Here is a 17444-nt window from a genome sequence, read left to right as displayed (position 1 = left end):
CATGACAAAATTATTTAAACGAGATTAGAATTCAATCAGAATATTCCCTTGCATTCAATTCTATTCTACAATGCAGTTGAATAGAATAATATTCTGGTAACAGACATATTTTAAGCTAGGTGAATGTAATCTTTACAACTGCAATGTTTGACTGGTTTATAATAAGTCAATGATTAAAATGATTAAATCAATGCATTTTTAAACTTCACAAACACAGCAAGGGATGGACTTAGTAAACTTAAATCTGCTTATTTATACGAATTGTTATCACCAATAATGTAATAATTATAATTAATCAACCTTAATAAATTTCATTAATGACTAGTATATTCTTATTAGATCAATGGCAAAATATAAAATTGTAAAATGAGTCTGGAGTGAACAATATTAATCATCAAGTAAATAATGCGACAAAACTTTTAACATGTTGTGCCTATCAATAGGTCTCAATACAGCTGCAATAAAAACAATGTATAAAAATCAATTGTGAAAAAAAAAATTATACAGTAAATTTTCTGTTCAAAGAAATAGAGTATAGTTAAATTAATGATAAATTAAACCTGTCTAAATATTACACAGTTATGTATCAATTTTTATAACATAATATAATTTAGTAATTATTTCATAATATAAAAGAGCTTTGTAGACTGAATGGAAGAAAGACATTTTGTACATAACATTAATTTATGCCACTCTACATGTACAAGTAAAGTTGTTCTAGTATGTCACTGTCTACCTTGGATATAAGCCCACTTTGGAACTGTTGCTCTCCAATTTGATTTTTCAATGTTAATAACTGCAGGGAAGTAAAATTTAATTAATTAATTAATTAAAAATTGATGTTAATATATGTTAAATAATATTGAAGAAAATAAGTAATAAAGAATAAGAATACACTAGGGATAGGCCAATGCAACTTAATAGATATTAAGTAATTAAAAATGTATTTTCTTACTTGAGACTGCAAAAATGTATGGAATGGTATGCAGTGTACTGGGTCTTTAAGTGACAGACACCTTTGGCGTTCATTATGTTCAGTTTCATACTGATATTCACATTCAGAATTCGCTCGCGAACTTACATTGGAGCAATCATCAGTCAATAACATGGAACTGTACAATTAAGTTAAATGTACAAAAAGAGTAAAATCAATAAATAACATAGTAAAAATAAATTTTGTATGAGCTTTTCAATTACATTTATATTTTCTAGATTTAGTATTTAATTATTTTACAAGATTGAATTTTCATAAAACCAGTGTTGTTACATCTCATTAACTTCTCCAAAATGGGCTAAAAGTTTACCTCTAAACCAGATATTAAACTTAAAACGTCAATTTAACTGCCCATTCATTTTTTCTCTTTCTCTGAGCTATTCAGTGGCACATTTTATCACAAATTTTCTATTTATTATAACTTGTAACTTAACTCAACTGATAATATATTTTTGTTTTTATTAATATTGAGTTAAATAAATGATATACAAAATAAAAAAATAAAAATGATATCAAGGAAAAATAATATATCCGTAATTTGAAACTCAAAATATCTAGAAATATTGAAATAATAATTTGCTTACTCTGTATAACTTCCATCATCAGTCTTCCTCATTATGTCATTTAAAGTTTCCACACAAACAGTTATGATTTCTTTAAATAATTCTAAAATTGGTCTGAAATACAAAAAATTGTATTATACGTAATACATTATACTAAATAATGTAATAACTCACTTCTTTTGACAAGTTAAAAGTGAAGCTAATGCAAGGCCTAATAGTTTTCTTCTATCATTTTGTACAATTTGGTTCATGCGTTCTAACCAAACTTCAATAATTCTATTAAGAACATTATCAAAGTTTATTAAATTACCATTCTCTGTGATACATAAATGTTCTACAACCTAAAAATAATAATAATATGTACAAGTCCTAGACAAATTAAAATTAAATATATTTAGTATTTACTTGAATAAAAATAGCTGGGTCATTTAATATGACTCTAGAAATCAAAGATAAACGGCAACTATTTACTGTCAAACCTATTTCTCCTGAGCATAAGCATCTATAAAAAAAAAATACAATTAATAATAATTACATTCACTTTTTTTAATCCACAGATAATCTGAAATAAGATGAAATGGGCCAAAAATAAGCACAAAAATTCTTACATGATTTAACATTAAATGATAACATTATTATTATAGCATAGTCATCATTTTTATTTATTTTCTTCAGAGTTGTCTTATAAGGGTACAAATTGCATTAATTTATAATTATATTTAAACTATTTAGTTTTGTGGAGGATTGCGAATAATCAAGAAATTACTATAATAACTTTAATTTTCTTTAAACATTTAGCTTCTTTTTAAATAAGATATATAATCAATATACAATGTATTTCAATGTCAATGTATTATAATTGCTTTATAATTAATTTTAAAAACAATTGAAGCGCTCGGCCGAACAACGGGACAAGCGCCAGTCTCGGCATTATTGCGTTTATCGTTTATTATTATATTTTGTCCGATTAGTAGACTCAATGGATATTATTACATTAAGGTAAGTTGATTAAGAGAATACGGATGGAACAACGAGCTACGTGCAATGTTCAACCAACACGGACAGAAATGGTCCGTAATATTTTAAATGCGTCTATTGTAAAATGTGCTCGGTGGCGCTTGTCCCGTTGTTCGGCCGAGCGCTTCAATTATTAAAGGTACATTGCTAGAGTATGAGACAATTTTTGTGCTTTGTTCTAACGTTGGTATTATGAATGAACTTCAAAGGAAAGAATACTATTATTTTAGTTTAAAAGCTGCCAGCATCACACCTATGAATAACTTTTAAGGGTAGAACAACCCAATTAAGTGCTACTTTTGGCCTGGTATCTGATTACATAAGTGATTAATTTTTTTTCTGCCTAGTAACAGTACAATAGCTGATTTACGAGTAGGAACTTAAATTTTGAAGATGCATTTGAAAGTGGATATTTTTTTGTGGTATTGACTAGGGTCATTTATTTTACTATTTTAGATCTCCAGCTAGTGATAAAGTTAATATTATGGCTTAATTTCAATATAACATTAAAAATAATATATTGAAACCAACGTTTTATTAGAGGGAATCAAAAACAGGTGACAGAAAAGCTACATATATTAAATTATTATTCTTACTTTAAGTTTTGTCCTAAAACAACCATCATCATCTCTATAGTTTGCGGTAAATTGACTTTAATAATTGTTTCATATAGAGATAGTATACATACTATTCCTTCATCTTTAAGATCATTCATTAGAGATGTAGTTAAGTTAAAAAATTGTGTACCATATTCCTGGGAACACAAATTAATAATAAACTATTAGATAAAATTCATACTTCAATAATTCTAATAAACTTGAATATTATGGCTTACTTAAAAAACAAATACTTACCGATATAACTCTTTCTGGTGCAATTAGAATATAAGCTTCAAGTATCATAAGACCAGTTTTTAAATGTTCAGTAGAGTAATCTGTATTAAAAATTAATATATAAATTTTAGATATTAAAATTATACTCACAAATTTTCTTACCTAATAATGGAAGAAGATAATTTATTAAACTTAGCATGTCATCATTATATGTTGAACATGATTCAATATAAGATAACAGTAATTCAAGACCATCTTCTTGTAAATAAATATATGCTGTTTCTTTAATATCTACACTGTATCTAATTATAGGAACTAAGAATGGGGTAAGTTCAGCACTTTTTGTTCGAATAGCCTGAATAAAAAAAAAAAAGAATTTGAATCACATTAAAATATTTAGAAGTTATTCAAATCAAAAGAGGCGATTCACAACAAAAAGAAAGATAAGAAAATTATTTAAATTAATTGATAATTAATATTAGCACAAATTATCAACCATTAAGTCCCATAATTGTATTTTAAAGGGATGTATCTTCAAATAGTACTTGACATTTTATTAAGCTTAAAGGAGTTACTGAGAAAAAAGGTTGATAACTCTTGATCTAAATAATTTAAACAGAATTATTTACTCGAACAATTTGTGTTAATGTGGAAATAATTGCACAACGAAGCATATGATGGTCATCTGAGTCAGTCCATAATTTTGGTAAGTACTGAAGTAAAGAGTCAAAATAAGGTTCAACCATAGGACCTAATCGTTCTACCATAAATGACATTACATGTAGAACATTTAACTGAAACAATAACAATACAATATAAATCATATTCACATGTACTTAACAGGTGTGTTAACTAGTATAAATATTGTACCTTTGTGTCACACTCTCGTACACTAACTAAAAGTTTATATAATGAGAATGCCATTGGCTCCAAATATTCAATGAAGTGCTCTGAACTAAAATCAAAATCATCGATTGCACATCGTAAAGTAGATGTAGCAGCTAAACGAACAGCCATATCTTGTTCAGGATTTAAAAGTCCGATGAGAATATTATACAATTCTGGTCTATATTCAGGGTTTAGTCTGACTGTAAGCCATTGTCCAATCAACCATGCAACACGTCTTTTCAATACACGTGAATGACCACGTGTTTCCATCAACTCTTGACGTAAAGTTGTATTAAACCAGTCATCAAAATTTATCTAGTTAAAAACCATAATAAAATCTCATTAAAATGTTACAAATTGGTATTAGAGAATATATACTAGATGTTTTAATAATTTGTTATGTAAACTATTGATATGAACATTATTTAGCAGATCATTTAGTTTCTTTTATTATTTTTTTTTTTTTTTTTTTATTTATTTATCAATTCGAATTCATTTAATATTGATCAATAATATGAATACTCAAGTATAATAATAAAAAAAATATTATTTTATAAAGAATTATTCACTATCAATCAGTATGTGGTATAAATTAATTATTTGTTATACTTACAATATCAAACATTTCAAATGCAGTAAGTCCAAATGCATTATAAATAGCATCTTTTTTTAATACTGCTTCTAAATTAGTAGGGTCAACAAATTCTCTATTTGACTCAATAGTTGCTGCAAGTCTAGGTGTTAATAATTCTCTAAACTCATGAAATAATGACATAAATAATGATTCTGTACATGCCTAAAAAGAAATACGAGTTATATTGATTTGCAATCAGTTTCATTAATTAGATTATTTAAATAATAATTAAATTTCCAAAAATTTTACTTACCTTTAAGTTATACTTCCAATATTCTCCAACTTCATCTGTAGCTGTTATAATAATAAATAATTAACAATAACTTAATAAATATTTTACTAACAACAAATAAATAATGATTTTAATAAATCACTAACCAAACATTTCTGGATCGCTATCCCATATTTCTAATTCAGCTGGTGTCAGCAAAAAATATTTATAGATTAGCTGCTGACACATATTCATTAATCGATCAGATTTGAATACTGACCCTTTATGTTGAACAGCTATAACTGATATTCTTCTTGCATTTTCTAAAACAATATTTGTAATTAATATTATAAAATTTGAAATATATCACATCAATCAAATCATTTATAAAGAATTTCAATATATTAATATTCTGATGAAAAATTTAACACATGAATACATAATATAATATGTTCAACCTAAGAAAACACTTTTATAAATATAAATATTAAATTGAATTTTAATAAATATTATATCAAAAGAATAAATGTTTCTTAAGTCCAAACAATTTTATCATTAGACTAAAAAAATGAAAATTATCTTAATATTAAATACAATGATGAATTATTTCAACCACTAAATATGTATTAAAATTATTTTCAAATAGCTAACAATTATATACATTTAAATAATTTATTTTGAAAATCATTATCTTACCCTCAACTTGACAAACAGGGCCATTAGTACGAGGCAATTTATATTGAGGACAAATTAATATGAATTTAGTTAAATTAAAAAGCTGTATTAAGAATCTTTCAAAGACAACAGCGTTTCCTTCAGCAGTAAAACCATAGTAATAAGCAAGTTCAATAGTTGGCTGAATAAAATCCAAATATTCAGCAGGATGCTCTTCTATGATTGTCATAAGCATTTTGAACATTCGACACACAAATTTTTCAATTAAATCAGGGTAGTAAGCACCTAAAAATAAAAAATGATTTTAAAAATAAATTTTCAATTTTACTTCAAATTTGTATTGACTAACGGCAAGCAACAATTGGTCGAACTTTATTGAAGACAGCTAAGATGAATCTTTTTACATCATCAGGATAAGGTGATTTAAAACCATACAATACAAAGTTGGACAAAATTTTTTGAGTATAAAATGCATCTTCCAAAAGTTTAGCTGTTGAAGGGAATGCATGCCCTTGTTCCATCTGCACAGGTAAGTTATTTGATTAGATCAATTATTTTCACAAATATTAATTTATTAATTAAATGTTCATGTAAAAATCAAATTTTTTACTTCTTCAATAAATGCATCAGTTCTTTGTTCCCAATGACTATAAAAGTTTGGGAATAATTGGCTGGATGCATCTTGAAATAATCGTATACTATCATACAATCGTTTTCCTGATAATGATTTGACTACATGATGCATTGATAACAAAGCACGATTTTGTGGATCATATTTGATACGTTCCATTAATTCAGGCATCAAATCTCCCCAATCATAAGGCCAATCCAATCTAAATATTGAGTATAACACAAAATTTAGAATTAGGTTTTACTAATATATTGCTTACAAAATAATTATACAAAAAAATTTACTACAAAAATTCATTATTATAAAATCTATTTTAAGTAATTTGAACCATTATTTATATTACAAAGATGTATAATAATGAAACTATATTGAAATTTGCATTAGATAATAAAGTATTTAATTTGAGCAAGGTAAAATAGATGAACCAAATATTTGAAAAAATTTCAGTCATTAATAAATTATTTGAAAACAAAAAATGACTAAATTTTAGAAATTTATATCCTAGTGACATTAATCAAATTCACACTTAGTAATTGAATTATGTCAAATTTTAAATTTTTTTTTAATATTCTATAATGGACATATTAAGAAATTAATTAAGTGAAAATGAGTAATTTTTTAAGAAGAAATTTTTTTTAAAATATTCAACATTTGTAAATTAAAAAAATTAATAAATTAAAAATGGTTATAATTTAATATTAATTAATGCAAATTCTACTGCAATTTTAGAAAAATAGCAAAAATAAAAAATTATGAAAATGAAAATACATATAATATTACATAACATAGAGAAAACTGATGTAAATATAGCAGTACCATAAGTTTCACTATATTTAAATGTAAATATAAAGGTTACAATGATGAATAATACTAAATTCATTTTATGATAAACTAAATAGTCTGATTTTATCAAACGTTATCATATATATCAAAAAAAAAAAAAAAAAAACATAGGACAAGAAATTATTAATGATACAGATATTTATAAATTTTTTAATACAACTAAAAATATTAGTTGAAAAAACAAATCTAAATGAATGATAGTTGTTCGTACATTTAAAATATAAAAACTTAAAAAAAAAAAAAATTTCTGAAGTTTTCTGATTAAAATGACAAAATATTAAAATAAAATAAAAGCTGGAAAAATCAAAAACACTTCTTAGTAAACAAAAACATAGACAGTAATGGGACAAAATTGAACAAGACTTTAAATATTTCTTTTTAAATTTTTACACTTAGAAAAACAAGAAAATAAAATTTAGTTTTTATAGTACCACCTGTATAAAATTCCTTATATAAAAGTATGTAACTGATTTCTTTAGTTAAAATAAAATCATATGTACTTAAAACATTTTTATCAAGATTTAATATATAAGATTTTGGATTACCTTGCAACTCTGCCAATTATTACACTAACTTGAGTAGCAAGTCGTGGAACAGGTTCAGACAAGTTTGTTAATAACATTTTTCTTAAAGTAACTTTTTCCTCTTCCGAAATGCCACTTTTAAGTTAAAACTTATATTAGTTTTCAATAAAGATATTTAATATTAAAATAAGTACTTACTGTTGACTATTTTTTCTCCAATATTTTTCAACACCTTGTTTAAAACATAGAATTGCCATCCAACGAACATTCAAGTCTAATGACTGATTGGAAAATATTCTCTGCACATTTATTAAGTACATAAATAAAGCTATATTAAATGTTTATAATTATAATAGTTAGTAAAAAAAAAAACCATAATCTTACAAATAACAATGAATAAAATCCTGGTTGTACTTCCCATTCTTTAAGTTTTTGTTCAGCAGGTTTCAGCATATCAGGATGTTGACTACTGGCCTGCATGAGTGTTTCATATACCAATTGTTCAATTTCCATTTTGATTGAATAATTTTACTATTTAACTAAAAACAAAATCCTAACATAAAAATTGCATTTATTCATAGCACAAGCACAATAAAACAATTATATAGTCATATCTGTTAACACACATAAGAAACTAATTTTTTTTCTCAAGAACATGATAACCACAGTAGTGATTAAGTGATAGGCAAAGAACAATAATAGATAGGAAAAATGAGTACCTAGTAATAAAGAAATTAAAATTAAGCAAAATCTGTTCAGAATTATATTAACAGGAGTTGATTTGTATAATTTGATGATATTATTGTTTATAATGCAGAAAATGTGCAATTTTACCGAGTCATTCTTTTCAAAAACCATTTTATATCACTATAATCATATGACACAATCAAAATCAGTACCTAGACCAAAAAAAAAAAAAAACAATTTCAAATGATTATTATTGGTCAGGTGGTAGTCAAATAAATATCAGTAGAAACTGGAGTGTGTGCATGAAAGACACAACCGGAAGGTCGACCACTGTGGAAGATTTTTAAACGAAGTACATAGATTATATGCACACATGGATGGTGAGATGTGACAGGCAATAGATTTGCAGACATAGAGTTCGTTGGGTTGTAGGAAAGATATTGATGATGGCCTTCGGCATCACGAAACACTTAGAAACACGGTTTTTAAGCACGATGTACGAACGAGTCTATCAGCGAGAACACTCACCGGTCATTTAGGTTTGTTGAGGAGTGCGGGAGATGCAACGGACGCTGAAGTCTGAAGCGAAGCTCAAGCTCAAGCCGGAACAGCGAAACAGTACGTCGCGGATTTCGACAAGAGACGATCGACGATCAACGGAAGAAACGAGAAGAAACCATCATGATCAGGTGTATACGCGTCGTACACACACACATTATTGTATGACTTCAACACCGCCGTACGCAAGACGACCGTAAATAATAATAATAGTAATAATAATGTCTAGCGGTGATTACAGCAGCTGCACAATGATCGATACGGCACGCGCGTGTGTACGACGTGCGGTTGTGTTGGTGCTGGGTCGTATGTTTTTTCCCAACGTTTATTAATCCTAACCTCATTCCGGAGCGCGCGAGAACGATATCGTCCAGGCCAGTGGTGCCCAAGGCGGCGGCGCGCGTGATCGATAACGAACGGCCGGTACCTGGGTCGCGGCGCTTGTCTACGGACGGTAACATTGGTAACGGTCAGTGTTATTTACGACGCGCGTATACGTACCTGCCAAGCGGTAAGCGTTAAGCGGGACATTACCCGTGGCTCGCACGTACCGCTAGGCACCTAAACGGAGACCCGTAGCGTCCGCGATGACCACTGTCCGACCTCGCAAGAATAGCAGCCAGAAACAGACGTTCGAAATGCCGCACTGCGATGGTGATGCGGGACACGTTTGGAGGTCGACCACGCACGAGACTTACGGCCGGGCGCAAGCGTCGGTCGTGAGAACACCGTGCGATGACAAAGGTAGGTAACGAAATCATGGATTAAGCATTTATTGGATTCGTTATTTTTTTCGCGAACCAAATCGCACTTGATAAACTGGTAAAAAATACCAAGAAAACGGAACTAAGTATTAGCGGAACAGAATTACTCATTTTATTTTTGGTCGTACGCAGTCGCACGACTAAGCACTAACCTTCCCAACTTTGATAATATAATTAGCACTGTCACGTTAAACCCAATTTTGTCGTGCGACCACGTGCTTTTAGCTCCTACTTATGACTCGATCTCAACTTGCTCGGATTTTACCCCGTAGATTGTACGACTTTGTAAATTGATTTTGTATTTTTTATTTTGACATTATTTTCATTATTTTTATTTTCATGGACGTAATGTATTACGTATTATGTATTACAAGTCATTACAAATCGCTATGCTCTTCTCTTTTCTGGAATATCTGATCAACCGATTATGTTCTTCTTGAGCATCTTCTTCTCGCAACATACTACTAATACTTTCAACCAGGTAGTCGTACGCAGTCGATCCTAGTATGAGAGCAGTCAATTCGTCTGTTGTTGACCATAGTCAGCAGTCGCGCGTATTCGGTTCCAGGGTGAGACCGGCCTAAAACTTAGGAGTGCTAACATTTTTTATCCCAAGGTGATCCTTGGGGGCTAAGGCAAATATACACTCCTATATCTACCTGACACAAAATGTTTTAGTTTTACAGTTTAGTTAAAAATTTTGCGATTTTCTGTATTATAACTAAATAGTATTGATAAAAATCATCACTTTTAATCAATAAGCGGACAAACCATGGTAGAAAGTAAATGAAAACAAAACCCTAAGGATTTCTCAAAAAGTTTCATTCATATCATTTGATATTATTTTTTTTTATGTTGGAATTACACCATTCAAAGTTTGGTAGTCATCTCGAAAATACATAACTTCTAGTTCAGTATTCAACTTTTCGATATCAAAAAACGTGTAGCATTCAATTGTGCATTGAAAATATTGTAATGGAAATGTTTTAGAATATTCTAAATATTTTTCAGCTTTAAATAAGTTAGCGGCGGTTAAGTGTTTAGTAAATTCTAAATGATCTTTAGCTTTGACAATTATTGTATCGCAGACCTCAAGCACAGCATTTTTTCGCGATATATTCATGGTTTCATGTGATTCCAAACGTGATTTTTTTATATTAATATTAGGCATATTTGAAGCACTTTCAATAATATCAGTTACATTATTTCTTATTTTAGATATTTCGTGTTTAAATTTTTCGACTGAATTATTTATTTGTACCGGGTCAGTATTAACGACTTGAACATTGTTATATAAACAGTCTACATGTGGCATTATTTTATGAAAAATAGATAACCAGAATATAAATATTGAATTACTTAATAAACATTTTATTGACCCAGCTTGATTAATAGTCAAAGTTTGTTGGGAAGATTCTATTATTTTGTCTATACACTCCATTATTTTATCTCTATACTCATAAACAATGTTAACCGTACGTATATTGAAATTCCATCGAGTTTGTACTGCCCGTGGTAATCTAACGCCAACTAATTTATCCAATACGACTACTCTTTGCGGTGAATTTGAAAAAAATACCGGTATTTCTGATAAATTTGAAAAAAATATCCGAACTTCTTTATTTTGAGATACTTATTGTGTCATAATTAAGTTTAACTGGTGTGCACAGCAATGAATACAATACGCATATGGGTATAGTTCCTTAACCCTAACATTAACTCCACTCTTTTGTCCACTCATGATTGCCGCGCCATCATAATATTGTGCTATTAGTTTATTCGGAGTATTTTTTAAAATAGGATTTATTTCAGATAATATTGTTGATGTTAATGATTCTGCATTGTGTCCATCAGGATTTAAAAACCACCAAAAACGTTCTACTGGTTGACCTTTAAGTTCATAGCGAAATACAATAACTAATTGAAACATATTAGAAATGTCAGTAGACTCATCGACGATTATAGAAATAAATTGAGCAGTTTATATTTTTAATAAAATTTGTTTTCTGGTTACAAGTAATATACAATCTAACAAATAATTCTGTATTGTTTTAGATGTCCCTTTGAACACTTATGAATTTTCAAAATGACTACGCAAACTTACTCTAAGTCTTTACATAACTCAACAACACCGACGAAAACACCTTTATTATTAGTGTTAATTTTTTCATTGTGACCTCTTAATGGTGAATTATGTTGTCCACAAAATTGTATACAGTTCAGAATATTTTCTAATATCTAACGATTTTTATCTATTCCTTCATTATGACGTTGAATCCTAATTTTATAGCTCGAGTCAATTTTATCGAAGATATTGATAGTACCGAGTACTTTAAGATTAGCTTCATTTTGTTGGAAGGAGCTGATGAGCTTAACACCGAAAGTACTTGAAGTTCATGGATTAATCGTAATTATTGAATACATGCCACGGCCTTAATTCCAAAGGCATCCACACTTAAAACCTAGTTCGCGTCTCTGATCGGTGTTTGTCTCGCTTCAAATTATTATGAGAATATTAGTTTTCAAATCGTAAATATAAAAACTGTCTAAACGTCGGTACTTAATACTTATTAGTAATAAGTTATTGCTGTTGTAAAATTATGTATACATTAATTGTTTAAGAATGCTTATACTTATACACTACTAGATAATAAATATGTATTACATTTACAACTACTAGACCTACCTCAAATTACAAATTTTAAATGAACGAAACAACTGTCTGCCATAAGTAACTATAAGTAATGGACTGAAATCACAGAGAAAAAAAATTTACCTTAGCATAATCTTTTTTTTTTTTTTTTTTTTTTTTTTTAAATTGATAGAACAATGTAATTTATTTATTATTTCATCAAAGAGAGAAAAAGAAAAGAATTGGAAGAACATTTGTGGAAGACAATGACTGAAAAAGTACTGAATGACATGGCAGAAAAAACCAAAAACTATTACGCTCAAAATAATCAGTTCGAAACAACCTACAGCAGCAATTTTCAAATTAAAGGGTTCAAACTAAAAGAAATAGGAGACCAATTAAATGAAGAAGTATGTTGACAGTGTACCAAATATATTATATTTTTCGATAAATGCTTATGAATCATTAAAAATTATTTCTATAAAAAAAATAATAATAGTCATAATTAAAAATATTTGAATAATTATTTTTAGTTTAAATATTTATTTATAACGTAAGTACCTATTAGTTTATTCCAAGGAGTCAAAGTAGGTTGACTTTTCACAAATCCCGGTTACAGGGTTAAAACCTTGTTTTATTTTTTTTCATTCTCACGATAAGGTACACCATAATGATTTTAGGCAAGAATGGTTTCAAGAAGTTTTTCTGAAGCCTCAGAAAATACAAGTATCAAAGTTGGTTTATAACAAAATTAATTTAATTATATAAATATTACATATTAAATAATTTTTAATTTTAATTTTCTAGTCACAAACACTTATATGATAGTAATATTATAATACTATTTATTATATGATTATATAATTATTAATTTTGAACTTGGTTTTTAAAATTCTAACTAGATATAGCTCTATAAATAAAGACTAATTTTACGAATATAAACTATTTTCTATAAGATTGACATTAAATGATTAAATTTTTGATGAGTATTAAGTGGTAATTATGTTATTAATAACTATTCAAACTATTCAATTTCACTCGAAAGTTTTATTTATGCAAATAAATAAATTCATATTGATTTATGGTTGACATTATGATAAACCAAACTGTACTTTGATTGCTTAAAAGTAATTTCATATAATTAATTATTAAAAAATACAAAAAAACAACTATAACTATTCATATGCACTTGCACACTACTAGGTCCATTATTTTTAAACATTTTGACGAGTAGAATTGTGTGTGCAGTAGCCAAATAATTATAAGAATTTTAGGAATTAAAAAACATATACAAATTAAATATAAATAATAATAAGGTACACTTTAAAATATAATGTATCAAAGAAGATTTAAGTTAAAACTGTGTAATATTGAAATTTTTATTTGTGTATTACATTTTATTAACAAAATACTTTTTTTAATGATCGAAGAAATATTTCTGCGTAGATTATTTAATTATTAATTAACTGATTGACCATCTTCTATGTATTACTGCCTATTGACATCGTTGGCATTAATGGATGGAAAATAAAAATACACTTTTCATTTCCAATTTCCGTTCCCCGAAAATTAATTAAAGATAAACGCTTTATTTTTTTAGATTATTTGGATGGGTCGTTCGCGAACGAACGGGTTTTTTGAACCGATTCAATGTTACGAACGATTTGATTTGAATCGCAAATTACATCATCGTTGTCGGTGCCTTTTCTTTTTCCATGTAGTCTATTGTAAAACAATATACTAGTACATTTTTTTTATAAGTAATTATTTTAACTTTTTTTATGTATAATTGTTATACAGTAGTCGACAGATTATTTTTATTATTTTCAATATTTTATAATTATTTCACAATACCTCCTCACCACTATACCTCACCTAACCTATATCCTATCATTACTTATAAGTAATTATATTCTTAGTACTATCTGCATATCCTCTCTCCTTAATCTAACACTTCACCATATTCTTATTTCAGCACCCCTTTACCACCTTAAATCCTTCCATACTTACCTTACCGTAGTTCACTTTTCAAACTCACGTTCTATGTCATATCGCAGTCTCAGCTATACTCTTACGACAGTTCACACCAACCATACTATACACCTGCTTAAAACTCTCACCACAACCACCTTACACTTATAATATTGTTCAACTTACTCGAATAAAACACCCATTTATACACATAAAATATTTATATACCTTATAAACCTATATATACCTATCTATGCTCAACATCCCTTGTATACACACTTATTCACCACACATTTGTGTGTTCATAAAAGTCCTCGAAAACAAATCAATTATTTACTTACTAAATGGAAAATAATTTAAAAGAAATATTAAAACAAGAAATGAGAAGTCTTTGGGCATCCAAAAGTAAATAATTATTTATTATTCAAAACATAAATATAAAAATAAAATGTTAAGTAGGTATTGAGTATTAAAGATATTGAGAATTGAGTGAAAAACAATTATGAATTTGAGCTATTTCTTAATATTATTTATATTACAGAGAATACTGCTCACTCTTAAAATTTAATATTTAAGAAATAAATTAAAAATTAGAAGTTAAAGAATTCTAAATGCATTTGACATTATTATACCTATAATGGTTATTCAAATTTAAACTTTTAAGTACTGAAAAATGAAATGAAAAGTGGTTTCACAATTTATTCACGTTAATTTCAATGTAGAAATTTATTTTAATGTTAAAGAAATTTTGATGTTTGATAAATATACTTTTACTGCAAACATATGTAATTAATGGTCTAAATAAACATCGTGATTTGTATTTTTTCAGCTATGCGCCAAGTACCCATTGTATAACACTACTGGGATACCCCTACATCAGTACGAATGCAATAAAGCTAAGCAACCTGTGCATAAACCTTTGGTTCATATGTTCAAAAAGGATAGCAGGTTTACTAGTTACTTGAGTGATCCCAATGATTATCACGCTCCAGTTGCTATGGGACATTTTGCATTTGTTTGAAAAAATCACGTTGTTCTTGTGTGATTCTGTGAATTTCAGAAACGAATGTATTCTATTATACAACATTAAATGATGAATTTGAATATACCTCTCTTCATCACTCCTTAATTTATAAAACATATGCATACTCCAAGAAAAGAAACATTTTTTTTTCTTTTTTTTTTTCGATATATATCTCTGCAACTTAGAAACATAGATTTAGAACATTGGCTTACAGTGGTAACAATAAGTTGTGAAATAGTGTAAAATTAGTGCTTGTTTTTTGAAATACGTAATTAATTTGGTGTATTGGTTATAGAATAGTCTATTCTATAATCAATGATTTGATGGCATCATGGCTTATGGTCTATGGCATCATTGTTATAAATCAAGATAGACACTCATCCGAATTCTAGCAGCACTGGGCGGTGCTTAACAGTAGAACTTATCAGTAAGTACGACTAATAAACGCGCCGTACTGTTTATTCTATGCTATAAAAATGAAATTCTTTCATAACCGAAAATAGCAAGAACTCTTGGACGTAGTCAATTGATGACGCGAAATTTTTTTTTGTAGGGAATTAAAAAAAATGTATTTAATAAGTTCACACATTAGTTTTTACTTCGACACTCTTAGTATCCTCACTTTTGATACACAGCTTTTTAGCAACTTTTTCACACGGATATTTAACATTGAAATTTGATTATTGATTGAAGTAAGAAAAAATTCAATAAATTTGCCTATTTATGACGTAAAAGCAATAATAAATAAAGAAAGAAATTATTTAGATCAAATTATTTTCTTAAAATGCTTTCTTTATGTTTATTTCTGCATGATTAATACAAGATTTTTAGTTAGAGGAATTAATTTTTTTTAAGTCACGTTTATGATTGCTTATATCTTGATATGTTAGCTATCACAATGATACTTAAGCTCTCCCAATATTGCATCCTCATGTACTATGTCTATTTTTCTATTTATTTCTGTACCATCCCGATAACTCATTAAATATTGATGATATCAAAAAACTTATGAGATAACTCGACTATTGTACTTTGTTCAATCTACTTTGTACAGTTCGCGATGTATATAAAAATTCCTGCAACACAATATTATAACATAACATGAACCTATATTTCACGTTGTGAAGTAAACAATTCCAGATTTATTGTATGTAACACAAATAATAATAGAAAAATCGTAAATCTTATGAAATTTATTTGTGAAACATTTTATATAATTCTAGTTACAATTTATTAGTAAATTGCACTAGCTATTTCACGTTACAAAAAATGAAAGCATAATTTATATGGTAAAATTATTAATTTTAAAAATGTTAACTATTCATTTTTTTTAAATTTTAATTAATATTATAATTTTAATTATTTTATCTTTAATATTTAAATACACTATATTAGTTAAAGGTTTGTGCTAAGATAATAGTATAATATAATTTATTTTGTATCAAGTCCTATTTCCTAATTTGTTTCATTTTTACTGTGTAATGCGTATGTATAACTTTTATTTCCTGTTAACTACAACCTATTCATTAATTGTGAACCCAAAATTGAATAAAATAAAAATTGTAATACCTCGTAATGTATTTTTTTGTTTTTCATTTATGATCTTTAAGGTGTAAGTTACCATATTTGTCTAAATCTACAAAAAAAAAAAAAAACGATCCATTTATTTCTAAAATCAAACATTTAATTGTCAAATTACAGATCTCTAATAACTACCCTTATACAATAATATCATTTGCGTATTTTAAGAGCTGGAAGGTTAAATAGTATATATTAATAACATATAAATAATGATTATACAAAATATGGTATATAATAATAAATTAGTATAAAAGAAAGATTCTGGAAGAAGATTAATGTAAAAACAATGTAAGCATTTTATTGAAAGAGTAATAATAAATGTCTTGTGTATACAGAAAAATTAAAAATTAAAAATTATAAAACAATATTTTTCATCGCAAGCTATTTATCTACTTGCAAAATTGTTTCAAGTAT

General features: G+C 27.5%; 2 protein-coding genes across 3 annotated transcripts; one reads left to right on the top strand and one right to left on the bottom strand.

Moving 5' to 3' along the window:
- Positions 1 to 305: 305 nt before the first annotated feature.
- LOC112687140 (importin-11) lies at positions 306 to 9319 on the bottom strand. 2 transcript variants are annotated; one of them, XM_025559702.1, is made up of 20 exons: positions 9029 to 9319; positions 8198 to 8366; positions 8012 to 8112; positions 7835 to 7948; positions 6426 to 6648; positions 6165 to 6336; positions 5837 to 6100; positions 5308 to 5463; positions 5183 to 5223; positions 4909 to 5091; positions 4278 to 4610; positions 4037 to 4201; positions 3570 to 3762; positions 3429 to 3508; positions 3171 to 3328; positions 1963 to 2059; positions 1732 to 1898; positions 1579 to 1671; positions 956 to 1112; positions 306 to 796 (listed from the first exon to the last, which is right to left on the bottom strand). In XM_025559702.1, the coding sequence occupies exons 2-20, from the start codon at positions 8324 to 8326 to the stop codon at positions 695 to 697; spliced, it is 2928 nt and encodes a 975-aa protein (XP_025415487.1). In that variant the 5' UTR covers positions 8327 to 8366; positions 9029 to 9319; the 3' UTR covers positions 306 to 694. The 2 variants fall into 2 exon arrangements, with proteins under 2 accessions (XP_025415487.1, XP_025415484.1); XM_025559699.1 differs by having other exon boundaries at positions 8198 to 8352.
- Positions 9320 to 9510: 191 nt separating this feature from the next.
- LOC112687141 lies at positions 9511 to 16727 on the top strand. The gene is made up of 3 exons (XM_025559703.1): positions 9511 to 9802; positions 12680 to 12864; positions 15255 to 16727. Exons 1-3 carry the CDS (start codon positions 9646 to 9648, stop codon positions 15444 to 15446), a joined length of 534 nt encoding a protein of 177 aa, XP_025415488.1. The 5' UTR covers positions 9511 to 9645; the 3' UTR covers positions 15447 to 16727.
- Positions 16728 to 17444: the final 717 nt, after the last annotated feature.

This window comes from Sipha flava, unplaced genomic scaffold, assembly GCF_003268045.1.
Source record: "Sipha flava isolate LNK unplaced genomic scaffold, YSA_version1 333_pilon_pilon, whole genome shotgun sequence".
NCBI classification, from domain to species: Eukaryota; Metazoa; Arthropoda; class Insecta; order Hemiptera; family Aphididae; genus Sipha; species Sipha flava.
The sequence above is the reverse complement of the archived record's forward strand: the minus strand, read 5'-3'. Positions and strand labels throughout refer to the sequence as shown.

What these genes read in the sequence shown, in the direction of transcription:
- LOC112687140 (XM_025559702.1), bottom strand. Translation starts at nt 8,326, where the DNA reads ATGGAAATTGAACAATTGGTATATGAAACACTCATGCAGGCCAGTAGT. An exon ending in TACGAGAGTGTGACACAAAG is followed by an intron (nt 4,202 to 4,277) that starts GTACAATATTTA and finishes TTATTGTTTCAG; the next exon opens with TTAAATGTTCTACATGTAAT. An exon ending in TTATCTTCTTCCATTATTAG is followed by an intron (nt 3,509 to 3,569) that starts GTAAGAAAATTT and finishes TTTTTAATACAG; the next exon opens with ATTACTCTACTGAACATTTA.
- LOC112687141 (XM_025559703.1), top strand. Translation starts at nt 9,646, where the DNA reads ATGACCACTGTCCGACCTCGCAAGAATAGCAGCCAGAAACAGACGTTC. An exon ending in AACACCGTGCGATGACAAAG is followed by an intron (nt 9,803 to 12,679) that starts GTAGGTAACGAA and finishes ATTTCATCAAAG; the next exon opens with AGAGAAAAAGAAAAGAATTG. An exon ending in GAGACCAATTAAATGAAGAA is followed by an intron (nt 12,865 to 15,254) that starts GTATGTTGACAG and finishes GTATTTTTTCAG; the next exon opens with CTATGCGCCAAGTACCCATT.